The sequence below is a fragment of the Eleginops maclovinus genome, chromosome 13 (assembly GCF_036324505.1).
Source record: "Eleginops maclovinus isolate JMC-PN-2008 ecotype Puerto Natales chromosome 13, JC_Emac_rtc_rv5, whole genome shotgun sequence".
NCBI classification, from domain to species: Eukaryota; Metazoa; Chordata; class Actinopteri; order Perciformes; family Eleginopidae; genus Eleginops; species Eleginops maclovinus.
Genome location: NC_086361.1, coordinates 5,097,802 through 5,112,129, shown reverse-complemented (window position 1 = coordinate 5,112,129; position 14,328 = coordinate 5,097,802). Strand labels below are relative to the sequence as shown.

At 43.1% G+C, this 14,328-nt stretch overlaps 2 protein-coding genes across 14 annotated transcripts in view; both read left to right on the top strand.

The window, feature by feature from the left end:
- pleca (plectin a) overlaps nucleotides 1-995 on the top strand; it is a 98,288-nt gene extending 97,293 nt beyond the window's left edge. For all 13 annotated transcript variants that reach the window (XM_063899863.1, XM_063899862.1, XM_063899872.1 and 10 more), the window contains one exon: nucleotides 82-995. The gene's annotated coding sequence lies outside the window, so the exon portion shown is untranslated. The remainder of the gene's footprint in view (nucleotides 1-81) is intronic.
- Nucleotides 996-3,535: 2,540 nt separating this feature from the next.
- LOC134875231 (doublesex- and mab-3-related transcription factor B1-like) overlaps nucleotides 3,536-14,328 on the top strand; it is an 18,307-nt gene continuing 7,514 nt past the window's right edge. The window contains exon 1 of the mRNA XM_063899706.1: nucleotides 3,536-4,010. Within this exon, the coding sequence (XP_063755776.1) occupies nucleotides 3,536-4,010 (475 nt within the window). The remainder of the gene's footprint in view (nucleotides 4,011-14,328) is intronic.

The following is a 14,328-nucleotide window of genomic DNA, read 5'->3' as shown; positions in this document are numbered from 1 at the left end:
TTTAGTGGCATTTATGTTTACGTTATGTCATTTAGTGCCCAAAACTTTGTTGTTTAATGTTTTAAACATTTTCTGTTTCAGATTTTGTCTTCACGGTTCAGCTTGTCTCTAGCTCCTTGTTCAGAAGTCTTCCAGAGACTGTGGCATCCACTTGGACTGTGACCATCACTGTTAGCAATGATTGTATGCAACATCACAGAGACACACTCGCTCGTATGAATTTTCATCAGATTCATTTTAATGTTGACCATTTTGAAACTTGCATCTAAACTCATTTAAAGGCCTAAACCATGCTTTATAAGTGCCTGCGAAATACTCTAAAACAATCTAAGGTGATGAGTATTATAAACATGGTGCAATGGTTACATTGTAATCTGGCTAATGCATGTCTGAAAGAGCAATGCTACCCATAATGGTATGATTACTGTATTATCAGGTAAGCCGTTTTACAATCAAGTCCACTACAGTTCATTTCAGTGTCATAGATATTGTCGTCACACAGGGCTTAAATATATGGTTTGAATGTTTAATAGCTAAGACTTAGAATAATTGAATAATGTTCCCCTCAAAGAAGATGTAAAATATGTATTGTATATTGATAATTAGCTTATGCACTATTGCAAAAAGCCATGAATTTACATTTCTTTGAGAAAGATCTTTAAGCTTCGCCACCAGACCCAGTATTTGTATTTTCCACAACATATACTTGTTTTGATTTGAATTCTCCTTTGTAAAACAACACATGATCTATATCATTTTATTTTCTTACTCTATATTTCTGCTTTGCATGATTTTACTAACATTTAAAAAGGTGCAAAAACAAAAAAGTTATATCCATTAATGCGTTTGTTTTATTATTACGTTTCGAAAGGTTTGAAGGATGTATTTTAATGATCGTTGTCAAGCCTTGCTGAAAAGGGTGTATTTATAATAAAATGGTGACAAGGAATTTTATTGTAACACCTTATGCTATGTAAATAAAGATGGAAATGACATTTCTTCTCAAGTTTATTCATTTTGATTTAAATCTGATGACAATAAGTCTTTAAGTTTATGTCAGATAATAGATTAATAGAATCAACACCTACTACAAAAATAATGCTTACCCAGCCCAAATGTACAGCATTACTTTTGAGGCTCCATGTTTAAAAATGTAAACATCATGAATTATGTAAACGAAAGAAGTATTCAGATACAGTGGGGCAAAAAAGTATTTAGTCAGCCACCAATTGTGCAAGTTCTCCCATTTAAAAAGATGAGAGAGGCCTGTAATTTTTATCATAGGTATACCTCAACAATGAGAGACAGAATGAGAAAATAAAATCCAGGAAATCACATTGTAGGATTTTTAATGAATTTATTTCAAATTATTGTGGAAAATAAGTATTTGGTCAATAACAAAAGTTCATCTCAATACTTTGTTATATACCCTTTGTTGGCAATGACAGAGGTCAAACGTTTTCTGTAAGTCTTCACAAGGTTTTCACACACTGTTGCTGGTATTTTGGCCCATTCCTCCATGCAGATCTCCTCTAAAGCAGTGATGTTTTGGGGCTGTCGCTGGGCAACACGGACTTTCAACTCCCTCCAAAGATTTTCTATGGGGTTGAGATCTGGAGACTGGCTAGGCCACTCCAGGACCTTGAAATGCTTCTTACGAAGCCACTCCTTCGTTGCCCTGGCGGTGTGTTTGGGATCATTGTCATGCTGAAAGACTCAGCCACGCTTCATCTTCAGTGCCCTTGCTGATGGAAGGAGGTTTTCACTCAAAATCTCACGATACATGGCCCCATTCATTCTTTCCTTTACACGGATCAGTCGTCCTGGTCCCTTTGCAGAAAAACAGCCCCAAAGCATGATGTTTCCACCCCCATGCTTCACAGTAGGTATGGTGTTCTTTGGAAGCAACTCTGCATTCTTTCTCCTCCAAACACGACGAGTTGAGTTTTGACCAAAAAGTTCTATTTTGGTTTCATCTGACCATATGACATTCTCCCAATCCTCTTCTGGATCATCCAAATGCCCTCTAGCAAACTTCAGACGGGCCTGGACATGTACTGGCTTAAGCAGGGGGACACGTCTGGAACTGCAGGATTAAGTCCCTGGCGGCGTAGTGTGTTACTGATGGTAGCCTCTGTTACTTTGGTCCCAGCTCTCTGCAGGTAATTCACTAGGTCCCCCCGTGTGGTTCTGGGATTTTTGCTCACCGTTCTTGTGATCATTTTGACCCCACGGGGTGAGATCTTGCGTGGAGCCCCAGATCGAGGGAGATTAGCAGTGGTCTTGTATGTCTTCCATTTTCTAATAATTGCTCCCACAGTTGATTTCTTCACACCAAGCTGCTTACCTATTGCAGATTCAGTTTTCCCAGCCTGGTGCAGGTCTACAATGTTTTCTCTGGTCTCCTTTGACAGCTCTTTGGTCTTGGCCATAGTGGAGTTTGGAGTATGACTGTTTGAGGTTGTGGACAGGTGTCTTTTATACTGATAACGAGTTCAAAAAGGTGCCATTAATACAGGTAACGAGTGGAGGACAGAGGAGCCTCTTAAAGAAGAAGTTACAGGTCTGTGAGAGCCAGAAATCTTGCTTGTTTGTAGGTGACCAAATACTTATTTTACCGAGGAATTTACCAATTAATTCTTTAAAAATCCTACAATGTGATTTCCTGGATTTTTTTTTCTCATTCTGTCTCTCATAGTTGAAGTGTACCTATGATAAAAATTACAGGCCTCTCTCATCTTTTTAAATGGGAGAACTTGCACAATTGGTGGCTGACTAAATACTTTTTTGCCCCACTGTATGTTACTCAAGTACAAATAATGATTAAAACTTGAAAGTCCTCCATTACAAGTAATATTAGTAAAAGTACAGATGTTTTACCAGCCAAATTTACTAAAGGTTTTTAAAGAACTTATTAGGTAATATTCCTTGGCAGTTTGGTTAGGTTCTATATCATAATTGCTTTTGCAAAAGTGTAATGTATTTAATGTTAGTGAATTCAATATATATCAATAGGCCATTTATATTTTACAGTTTTCTCATGTAGCTTTTTAAAATTCTGCAATATGTAAAATTCAAATAAATATAGTAAACTAAAGTAAATTTGGAATAGAAATTAGCAGGAAATACCACACATTAGACTCAAATAAACCCTCAAAGTACACTTGGCAAATGAATACTGTACCTGCAACTTTACATCTCTCTGGTCATGGCAGGGGTACGTTGGCTCAAGTGAAAACACTGGTTTAACCTGCTTGCTGTGTCGTTGCTGTGCCGTTGCTGTGCAGAAGCAAGCAATAGAGCCTTTAGCCCTTAAGTGGTCTCTCATTGGTCTCTCTCTGGCTGTAGGCCAATAATGTCATTTCCCACGCATGAAAATGATACATTTATACAGAGTTCATACTGGGTCATGAACCCCCTCATACTTGGAGAATGCGGTGTATTACCATAGACTGTATATAGTGTATTACGCAGTCGGTGAACATTTAATTTTAGACGCAATTTAGAGCATTGTTGTAATCAAACAACAGGCAACATGTCCTTATCTAAAGAGCACCAGACGGTGTCCCCCGCCGCCAGCCGCCAGCCGAAATGCACCCGGTGCCGACACCATGGGATCATCGTCCCGCAGAAAGGCCATGTGAAGTCCTGCCCTTTTCTCAAATGTGACTGCTGGAAGTGCTGCCTCATCACGCAGAGGACCAGGATCACCGCCGTCCAGAGAAATCTGAAGAAAGTCCCGGATAAAGAGCAGCGACCCAGTGTGGTGAAACGGCAGGCTGAGGGGAGGCTTATCAACTCGGGCCAGGAAGGAAGCGCTCGCCCGTCTGGCACCTACGGACAAATGTGTCCCCCATCGGACGGGACCCCGGAGCCAACCGCCAGCACTGCCTGGAGCCCTTATGACCCCCGAAGCATAGCTGTCGGGGGAGGGGAGGGTGTGTCCGGTGTGGACAGCAGGAAGGTGCTGGCCTTGGCTTCCAGGGAGGAAGGACTATGTCCACCTTTTGGTAAGTGTTTTTCTTAAATCACAACATTTGTCTTCAAATTTTGTTTTGAAACAACTTCAAGTAAGTTACACTGAGCTGATACTATAAGATAAATATTGAACACAACAGCAAAAGAGAACAACTTCTTAAAATAACAACTAAACAAGTAATGATGATTAACTTAGTCAACAAAACAAATGTTATAAAAATATCAAAATGGCTGACCATACTTTTTTTTTTAAAGTTATTTTGACTGCACGAGTTAAACAATATATTTGGGGGGATTTTGTATAAAAACGGAACAGTTTTGTCTTAAAATGTAAAAAAGGAAAAAAAAATGATGATGATAAAGAGACCAGGTAAGATAAACACGACACGTATTATTCAGGTTTTACTGCAAATGATAATTTTGTAAAAGAAAACAACATCGGTTTTAGTGATGGCGTGACTGGAACATCTGCAGTTTAGTACTTGTGGTGTATTGAATCGAGCACTCGGTGCTCGATTGTGTTGGACTGCCACCACTACTGAGTTCTGTAATACTCTGATCTTGTCTGGGTGTGTGATTTGCCCGTCAGTAAAACATGAGACTTGTGCTGCATCCTCGTCTCCGTGTATCAATGTATGATCGTGATTAAGTTAGTAACCCACGAATAGTAACACTACAATAGTGTACACACAGTAAGTGAAACTACAACATGGTGTCAGAAGTGGGATCACGGTATAATTCGAGGACGGTCTTTTAACAAGTTCGCTGTCAACTAGCAGGCAACTGACAAGTGCTAGCGCGCGCAAACATGGAACAGTTTAAGCCGCCACCACCGCTGTTGCTCGCTGGGAATGTCGCTGAAAACTGGAGAAGGTGGGAGCAGCGTTTCCAGCTGTACATGACCGCCTCAGGTGCGCGGATAAGGAAGAGACGGTTAAAATAGCCATTCTGCTTCACACCATTGGCGAGGAGGCGCTGGAAGTGTATAACACACTCACCATCATCCCAGAAGGAGACGACGAATCGATGGAGGATGTTCTGAAAGCCTTTACGGACTACTGTAGCCCTCGAAAGAACGTCGTTTTCGAACGCCATCAATTCTGGTCGCACACGATGTCAGCAGGAATATCGGTGGACAGATTCATCACAGAGCTGCGCCAGAAGAGCAAGGACTGTGAGTTTGGCAGACATGAAGATGACATGATAAGGGACAAAGTAGTGTTTAGCATAAATGATGCACGTTTGAAAGAAAGACTGTTACGTGATGATGCGCTTACTTTGCGCAGGGCCATAGAGACATGTAGATCAGCCGAGCTCGCTAAGTCACACATAAAAGCGATGCAGACGTCACATGTTGTCCAAGACACCTCAGTGGATGCATTAAAGAAAGCAACAGGGCAAACGCGCATGGGCAGCTGGAACAAGAACAAAACGAGCAGCAAGAGGCATGTAACAACAACTCTCTGCCACAAATGTGGAAATAAACATGAGCCCCGTCAGTGCCCAGCTTATGGTGCAGTGTGGTAAAAACAACCATTTTTCTAAGGTATGTAAATCAGGCACTGAGAAAAGCGTCTACCAAAAGGCAAAGACTGTGCATAATTTAGAAAGTGAAGTTGATTCCTTATACATAGGCATGATTGGAAGTGGAAACGACAATGAGATGGCTCACCAAGCTAAAGACACAGTATGGCATGAAACAGCCACAGTTAGAGGCGTAGCAATCAAATTCAAACTGGATACAGGCGCAGACGCAAATGTGCTCCCCATGAGCATGTTCCGACAGCTACCAGGTCCAATTCAGCTAAGGCCCACGGAGACTGTGCTAATTGCTTTTGGTGGTGCCCGACTACCTGCAGATGGTGTTGCATCTCTAGAATGCCGGACGTCCAAGCATACGGCTGTATTGGACTTCCATGTGTCTAACCGAGCTGACAAACCAATACTGGGTGGAGAGGCAAGTGTGGAGCTACAGCTGGTGAGCAGAGTGGAGGCGCTCGCATCGAGGTCACCGCAACTAGCAAAACCTCCAGCCACTAAGGAGGAGCTTCTACAGAGGTATGCAGAGGTTTTCACAGGACTAGGCGAGTTTCCTGGAGTTCATCACATACACATGGACCCCAGCGTCACGCCTATGATTCACGCATGCAGAAATGTACCACTCTCCATCATGGATGCACTGAGAGAGACACTCAAAGACTTACAGAACAGGAAAGTCATAACTCCTGTCAATGAACCTACGGAATGGGTGAACAGTCTTGTTGCCACAAAGAAAAAGAATGGTACGCTAAGGGTATGTTTGGATCCTTGCAACCTGAATGAGGCAGTCAAGCGTCAACACTACTCCATTCTTACACCGGAAGATGTGCGCAGCAGGCTAGTAGGAAAATCCATCTTCTCCATCCTGGACGAGAAGGATGGATATTGGCAGATCAAACTAGATGAGCCGTCGTCTAAGCTATGCACCTTCAACACGCCGTGGGGCCGGTTCCGCTTCCTAAGACTCCCATTCGGGATCAAATCTGCCAGCAAAGTGTTCCAGCAAAAGAACTGTGAGACCTTCGGTGATATCCCAGGTGTGTACGTTATAGCAGACGACATGATCATCGCAGGGTCATCAGAGCGGGAACACGATGAAATCCTGCAGAAAGTGATGGAGAGAGCAAAGACTGCAAATGTGAAATTTAACAAAGACAAGATACAGTTTAAAGTTGACACTGTAAAACACATGGGACACATCATCACGGCAGCAGGACAGAGAGCTGATGACACAAAGGTCAGGGCGATCGTCGACATGCCAAACCCTGAAGACAAACAAAGTCTCCAACGTCTGCTGGGAATGACAAAATTCCTGGCACAATACATACCAAATGAAGCCTCACTCACGGCACCCCTCAGACAACTGCTCAAGAAGGATGTAGCGTGGCAGTGGTGCCCACACCACAGTTCAGCACTAAAGACACTGAAGACCACCCTCACACAAGCCCCAGTGCTGAGGTACTACGATCACAAGCAGCCTCTCACACTACAAGCTGATTCCTCAAAGGATGGACTGGGAGCCTGTCTGATGCAAGAGGGCCGCCCAGTGTGCTATGCCTCACGAGCACTCACCGACACAGAAAAGAGGTACGCACAGATAGAGAAAGAGTTGCTGGCTATAGTGTTCGCTGCTAAGAGATTCCACCAGTATGTCTACGGCAGACCAGTAACTGTGCAGTCCGATCATAAGCCTCTAGAGGTCATCATGCGCAAGCCGCTGAGCAAGGCACCCGCACGGCTGCAAGGTATGCTTTTACAACTGCAAAGGTACGATCTAAATGTAACATACACATCAGGCAAGCACATGTACATTGCTGACACACTCTCACGCGCTACAGCAAGCAGAGAAGGTGATAATATTGATGAGGACCCCTGTGATGAGAGAGTTGTGTATGCCTTGGAGGCCACAGATGCCTTGAGCGAGGAAACGCTCAGCCAGCTAAAAAAGGCAACGGCAGCAGATAGTGTGCTACAAGCTGTGTGTGAGAAACACAAGAATGGTTGGCCCATGAAAAAGAAAAGTCTGGACAGGAAACTACATGCCTACTGGGCAGTAAAGGACATGATAAGCATGGAGAATGACATTGTCTTGGTCGGAGACAAAATCATCATACCCCAGAGCTTCAAGAGCACGATTTTGGAGAAGCTGCATCTTGCACACCGAGGAGTGCAGCGCACAAAGGCTAAAGCAAGAAAATCTCTGTACTGGCCCGACATGGCACGAGATATAGAAGCAATGGTGGAAAGGTGCGTGCAGTGCCAGCAGCTACAACCCAAACAGCAGGCTGAGCCACTCATGCCACATCAGGTTCCAGAACTGCCATGGATGAAAGTCGGAGCCGACATCTTTGAGCTACACGGTCAGTCATACCTGTTGTTAGTTGATTACCTGACCAAATATCCTGAAGTGCTCAACATATCTGACAAAACAGCCCTATACAGTGATACAGAAGATGAAGTCTGTGTTTGCCAGGCACGGGATTCCTAAGGAGATAGTGAGTGACCATGTCCCATTTGCCAGCTATGAGATGAAATCATTTGCAGCTTCATGGGAGTTCAAACTCACACACTCCAGCCCAGGTTTTCCCTCCTCAAATGGCATGGCTGAGAGAGCCATAAAGACTGTAAAACATGCGCTGAAGAAGGCAATGCAGACAGGCACTGATCCACATCTGGTGTTGCTGTCACTGAGGAACACACCGGTGACTGGACTGAAAGTCTCACCTGCACAGATGTTGATGGGAAGAGTTTTACGAAGCACACTTCCGTGCTCCAGTGCCGTGCTGATACAGTCAGTCCCACAGCACATTCACAGCAAAATCCAAGACCTGCAGTTCTGCCAAAAACTATGCTATGACCAGCGTGCAAAGCCCCTGCCAGTGTTGACCTCAGGAGACACCGTACACATGCGAACACGGCGCGGCTGGAAGCCTGCGGTTGTCATCCGACAGCGAGATGAACCACGCTCCTACATTGTACAGACGCCGGCTGGAAGGATGCAAAGAAGGAACAGGCGACATCTGAGGAAGATACATCCGAGCCTATTCAGAGACACTGACAGTGACGAACATTTTGACACACCGCCAGTGGACTCACCACCACAGGACCTGCCACCTCACGAACCGCCTCCTGTGACTACAGGCAGTACACCCACATGCTACACACGGTGCGGCAGAGCGGTTAGACGCCCTGCCAGATACAATGACTGATGTTTCATGTGATCCTTTATGTGTGCTGCAAAAAAAAAAAAGGGTGGGGGAGAGTATAAGAGGTGTTTAACCTGAAATGTTTCAAGTGTTGAATGTTCAAAATGTTTACGTTTCAACCAACAGAATGAAAAAAAAAAAGAAAATGGCTTATGGTGTTTAATGATAGTCATTTGTCAATCGAAAACATGCTTTATTAATCATTGAGGTATGCAAGTAGAAAAGACATGTTCAATGTTGATGCCATAGCATTAATGGTTTAGTAAAGAGTCTACTGTTGAAGTAACTGATTAGCAGGCCACATCTCAGTTGGAAAAGAGGGATGTGGTGTATTGGATCGAGCACTCGGTGCTCGATTGTGTTGGACTGCCACCACTACTGAGTTCTGTAATACTCTGATCTTGTCTGGGTGTGTGATTTGTCCGCCAGTAAAACATGAGACTTGTGCTGCATCCTCGTCTCCGTGATATAGTGATTAAGTTAGTAACCCACGAATAGTAACACTACAATAGTGTACACATAGTAAGTGAAACTACAACAGTACTCGCGCACATAGGCGCCGATACCGTGGGTGCTTCGGGGCCCGAGCACCCACGGAGATTGCCGAGCACCCACGGAGATTTAACCGCACACACGGAGATTGTCGAGGGTCGGGCTTTAAACTTTTTAGAGCACCCACCGGCAGAAACATAAATCGGCGCCGCTGCTCGCGCACACACAAATGTTGTAGGGGAGTGGCGCGAAAAACGACGGATAGTTTGCTGATAAATCTATCTCTCTGTCTTTCTTTCTTTTCTTTCTATATTTAAATATTTCAGTTTAATGTAATGGAAATGGAATTACACAGCAAGGAACAGTAAAGTGAAAACACATCAAATTGATATCATTTCTTAACGTAAGAGAATAGATCATTAAAAAAAAACTAACTACATCTAAATATAGTTTAGTGTTTAGAGCTTCAAAGTGTTGATTATTAATCAATGAGGTTATCAAAAATGTATCTAAGATGAATCAATTTAAGTTAAATTTGTAAGAAAAAAAGCAAAGCATTATGTTAAAGGCAAATCTTTCCCTCTGAATACATTTGTACATCTACAATACATCTGAAAACATTTATAAATGATGATTTCATAGTATGCATTCCTGTAGATTATACTCCACAATATAGAACGTTAAAATTAGCACAAACTTAAACACATACAGCAGTGAAATGCGAAGTACACATAAATATAGCATCAATATTAATTCAGCATCATCAGTACACTCAAGATGCTTTCATAAAACTCTCACAGGTCTTTATTGGTTTTGTAGAATTGTAGGCTTACTTATGATACTTCATACCTGCAAACTAGTCACCTTTCGGTGAAATTCGCCGTTTTCAACTCAAAATATGTCATTGACGTGAATCGTGTAGATCCGAAGAGTTTTTTTTTTAGGGGGGGGGGGGGGGGGGGGGGGGTCTGACCGACGACTGACCGACCAACCATAGACTGTATAACCGACTGTATAATGAGCAAGAAACAAGTTTGCTATCTTCACAATAAATAAAATCTTTGTTCAAATGACTCTTGTTCCACGACCACCGACCAATCATAAGCAAGATAAACCACAGCGCGCGCTTTTTTACCCATCGGTCCCTCTTGGAGTGGAGTGCTCAGTCGTCAGTGAGTGGTTCTTCTGGATACGTTACAGATACAAGTTTTGAGGTAGGTCTAGTTGCAGCTAATCTGGCAAAAACATTGTATGCTGTATCATTTTAACGTTGCTGAAGTAAAATTATTTGAGCCAAATAAAGTGTATTAACATGCTTCAGCTTATCAGCTTGTTAGGTTGCTAGCTAACCTCAGTGAATTGTGTTAAAGTTAGCCTAGCTAGACCAGTTCTACGTCACCTCGTTCAATGCGAAAAGAAGACGTTTGTGAAGGCTGATCTCCACAGCATCCGTCCTGTTACCTGATATTACTGGCGGCTATGTCATTGTGGTCAGATATGAGAGGGATGAAAATGAACACGTAATGAAAAAATACACATCCGTGTGGTTTAGTGAGTAGCTAGTAGTGGTGCAAAGGGTCAACGGATGATCCGTGATCCGTTCGGATCAATTATTTCGGTTTCGCATTCATCAACTTTTTAGTAGCTACGAAAAGTTTGGAGTTACGAACAAAATCTACAAACGCTGGCGACCATGTGTAGAGTTTGTTTACAGCAGTGGTTCCCAAAGTGTGGGTCGCGCCCCCCTAGGGGGTCGCAGAGGTATTGCAGGGGGGTCGCGGGGGAGGGGTACGGTTTGCGTGAACTGCAGAACCGCGTCTGTTGTTAAGGTGGCACGTAATACAGTTGTTTAGTCTACATGCCACCATGAGCCTATACCACCTTAACTAACGGACCACTCACCCTGGGGTGCGTTTCCCAAAAACTTTTTGATAACAGTAGCCATGCGTGAGTCTGAGAACTGAACATTTTAAAATGGAAAAGTTTTTAACAGCGGGTCCAATCAAGCGTAAGCCTACTTTACAGTACGAGCCATCAAGCACTCCGACTCAGAAAAAGACGAGGAGATATGACGAGGTGTACATCGGGCTGGGCTTCACTAGTACGCTGGTAGGTGGTGAGGAAAGACCGCAGTGTGTTCTATGTTTAAGAGTGCTAGCCACTGACAGTCTAAAACCCAGCAAGCTTAAACGTCACCTGGAGACCACACACCCTGAGCATAAAGACAAGCCGGCTGATTTCTTTCAGCGAAAATTAAATAACTGTCGTATCCAACAGACTAGTTTCGTAAAATCTGCGTCTGTCCCTGCCAATGCTCAGCTTGCCTCCTATAAAGTGGCCTACCGTGTCGCACAGTGCAAAAAACCACACTCAATAGCTGAGGAACTGATACTGCCCTGTGCTATCGATATGGTTGCCACTATGATTGACGAGGCAACAGCAAACAAGTTAAAAGTGATTCCTCTCTCTAACAACACTGTTGGGAGACGCATACTTGATATGTCAAGTGACATAGCGGAGCTGGTCAACGATATGGTGCGTGCAAGCACCCGGTTTGCTCTGCAGGTGGATGAAGCCACCGACAGCAACAAGGACTGTTTATTAATCACATACGTCCGATTCATTGCTGCAGGGGACATGAAAGAGGACCTGTTGTTCTGCAAAAAACTTAAAACGCGAGCCACTGCTGATTAACTTTTCAAAGTAATTGACACTTACTTGCAAGAGGCCAATCTGAAGTGGGAGGGTTGTGTTGGGGTGTGTACAGATGGGGCTCAGGCAATGGCTGGGAATGGCTGGCACAACGGGCTCCAAGCGCTCATAAAGCGTGTGTCGCCCAACGTTCATTGGACTCACTGTATGATCCATCGAGAAGCGTTGGCTTCTAAACAGCTGAGTCCCGAATTGAACGAGGTGATGACGGACGTCATTGCCACAGTGAACTACATCAAAACGCGCCCTGTTAAGGCCCGACTTTTCTCTGCGCTATGCGAGGAAATGGGATCCAATCACACAGCTGTTTTGTTTCACAGTGAAGCGCAATGGTTGTCACGTGGGAAGGTTCTGTCCAGGGTATTTGAGCTGCGGGAGGAAATTCGGATTTTTTTGGAGGAGGAGGGTCATGACCTCGCGGTTAATTACAGTCATGAAAATTTTCTTACGAAAGTTGCCTACCTCAGTGACATGTTCCAGAAATTAAATGAACTAAATCTGCAGATGCAAGGAACCAACACCCACCTTCCGCATCTTGCAGATAAAATAAAATCATTTTCAAGGAAATTGGAAATGTTGGAGCGGAAAATTGGGGAGGGAAACATAGACTCATTTCAGAACCTTCATGCTTTTCTTGAATCCAACAACATTCAGAACACAATCGTGCCTTGTATGAGAGCACACATCTCTGCCCTACAACAACATTTTCAGAGGTATTTTTCAGTGAAGGATTCAGCACAATATGACTGGATCCTAGACCCCTTCACTGCAGCCGCACCTACTGACTTCAGCACTGCTGAAGAGGAGCAGTTCATTGATATCACATCAGACTCCACACTGAAACTGCAGTTTCAGGCCAAGTTACTGACTGCATTTTGGATTGGGGTGGAGGAGGACTACCCACTATTGGGTGGAAAGGCAATGGCAGTATTACTCCCTTTTGCCACGTCTTATCTTTGTGAGGTGGGCTTTTCTGCAGTGGACTCCATAAAGACCAAATACAGGTCAAAGCTGGACATTGAGAATGAACTGAGGGTGGCCATCTCACAGTTGCCACCACGATTTGAAAAGATCTGCAGTTCAAAGCAAGCCCACACTAGTCACTGAGATGTATGAAATATTTTATGAAAAAACAAATCTGGGGTATTTTTTCAAATTCAGTGCAGATGTTAAAAAGATGAAATAGGTTCAAAGTTGTACAATTTAAAAGTAAATGTAAGTTACTTTTTTTGTTATTTTGTCACTCAAGAAGAGAAGTTGCAGTTGCAAAGTTGTTAAAACAGTGCTGTTGCACAAAACACATGAATAAATGTTATTTTGAAGTGTCTTGTAATGGTGATTATGCCCTTATTGTTTATTTGTACTGTTTGCGTGAATTTCAAAATACATTTTCAAGAAACTAAAAGTTTCGGTGTTTAGGGGGGGCTCCAAAATATGTTTAGGTCTTAAAGGGGGTCCCAGCAGAAAAAGTTTGGGAACCACTGGTTTACAGTGTTCGTAAGCACATATAACGCTTCACTGTTGGAAATGACAGTATTCATATTGCGCTGTGTTATGTACACAAGACGCAGATGCCTTTGAAACACGCGATCTAAAAACGAAAACATATTTTATATGTAGTAACAATTGTTGGCAATTGGCAGGTTTAAGATCCAGATTAGGTTCATGGTTGTGAATTATCTATGTAAATCGACTCTATAGATTACACGTTCATTCTACATGTTGAATGATGATAGCGTAATACATTTAATATAGGCTATACATACAATGACAAAACTGCCGTGGGCTTTATGTTATCCGTATCCTTTGTTAAAATTAATGTTCAATAGCTCTATGCCAATGGGAACAACAGAACGTGTGCATTACATATGGACCAATGCGACACGTTCATTACGGCCGTGGACCGATACACACTCAGTACCCAGGGGCGTAGCCAGGACATTATTTCTGGGGGGGCCAGCTCTGGCCAGTCTTTTATTTGGGGTGGCACTTGATTGTCAAAAACTACTATTTTAAAACTCACGCACTGCATCACTCAGAGCAGCAGTTTTTCTAACAGCTCATCTAGCCATAAACAATGGATTGAACCTTCTTATGGACACTAATGATGTCTTACTGTTACTGATAATCCCATGTTATTGGAATGGGTGCTTAGATAATGTGCGAGTGCGATGTGTCATGATTATGTGAGGGGGTTCAGGACTTTAACATGAGAAGGGGAAGCTTTTAGTGCAAATGACAGAAAGACACGATATGAATTGTCATTTTAGGCGATCATTTATTAAAGTAAACTGTAGCCTTTTAAGTGCAATATTCATTTTATTTGCGATAATAAACATATGTATATATAAAGAGTAAAAAATAAACGTCACACACACACATGTCCCATAAAACATAAAGA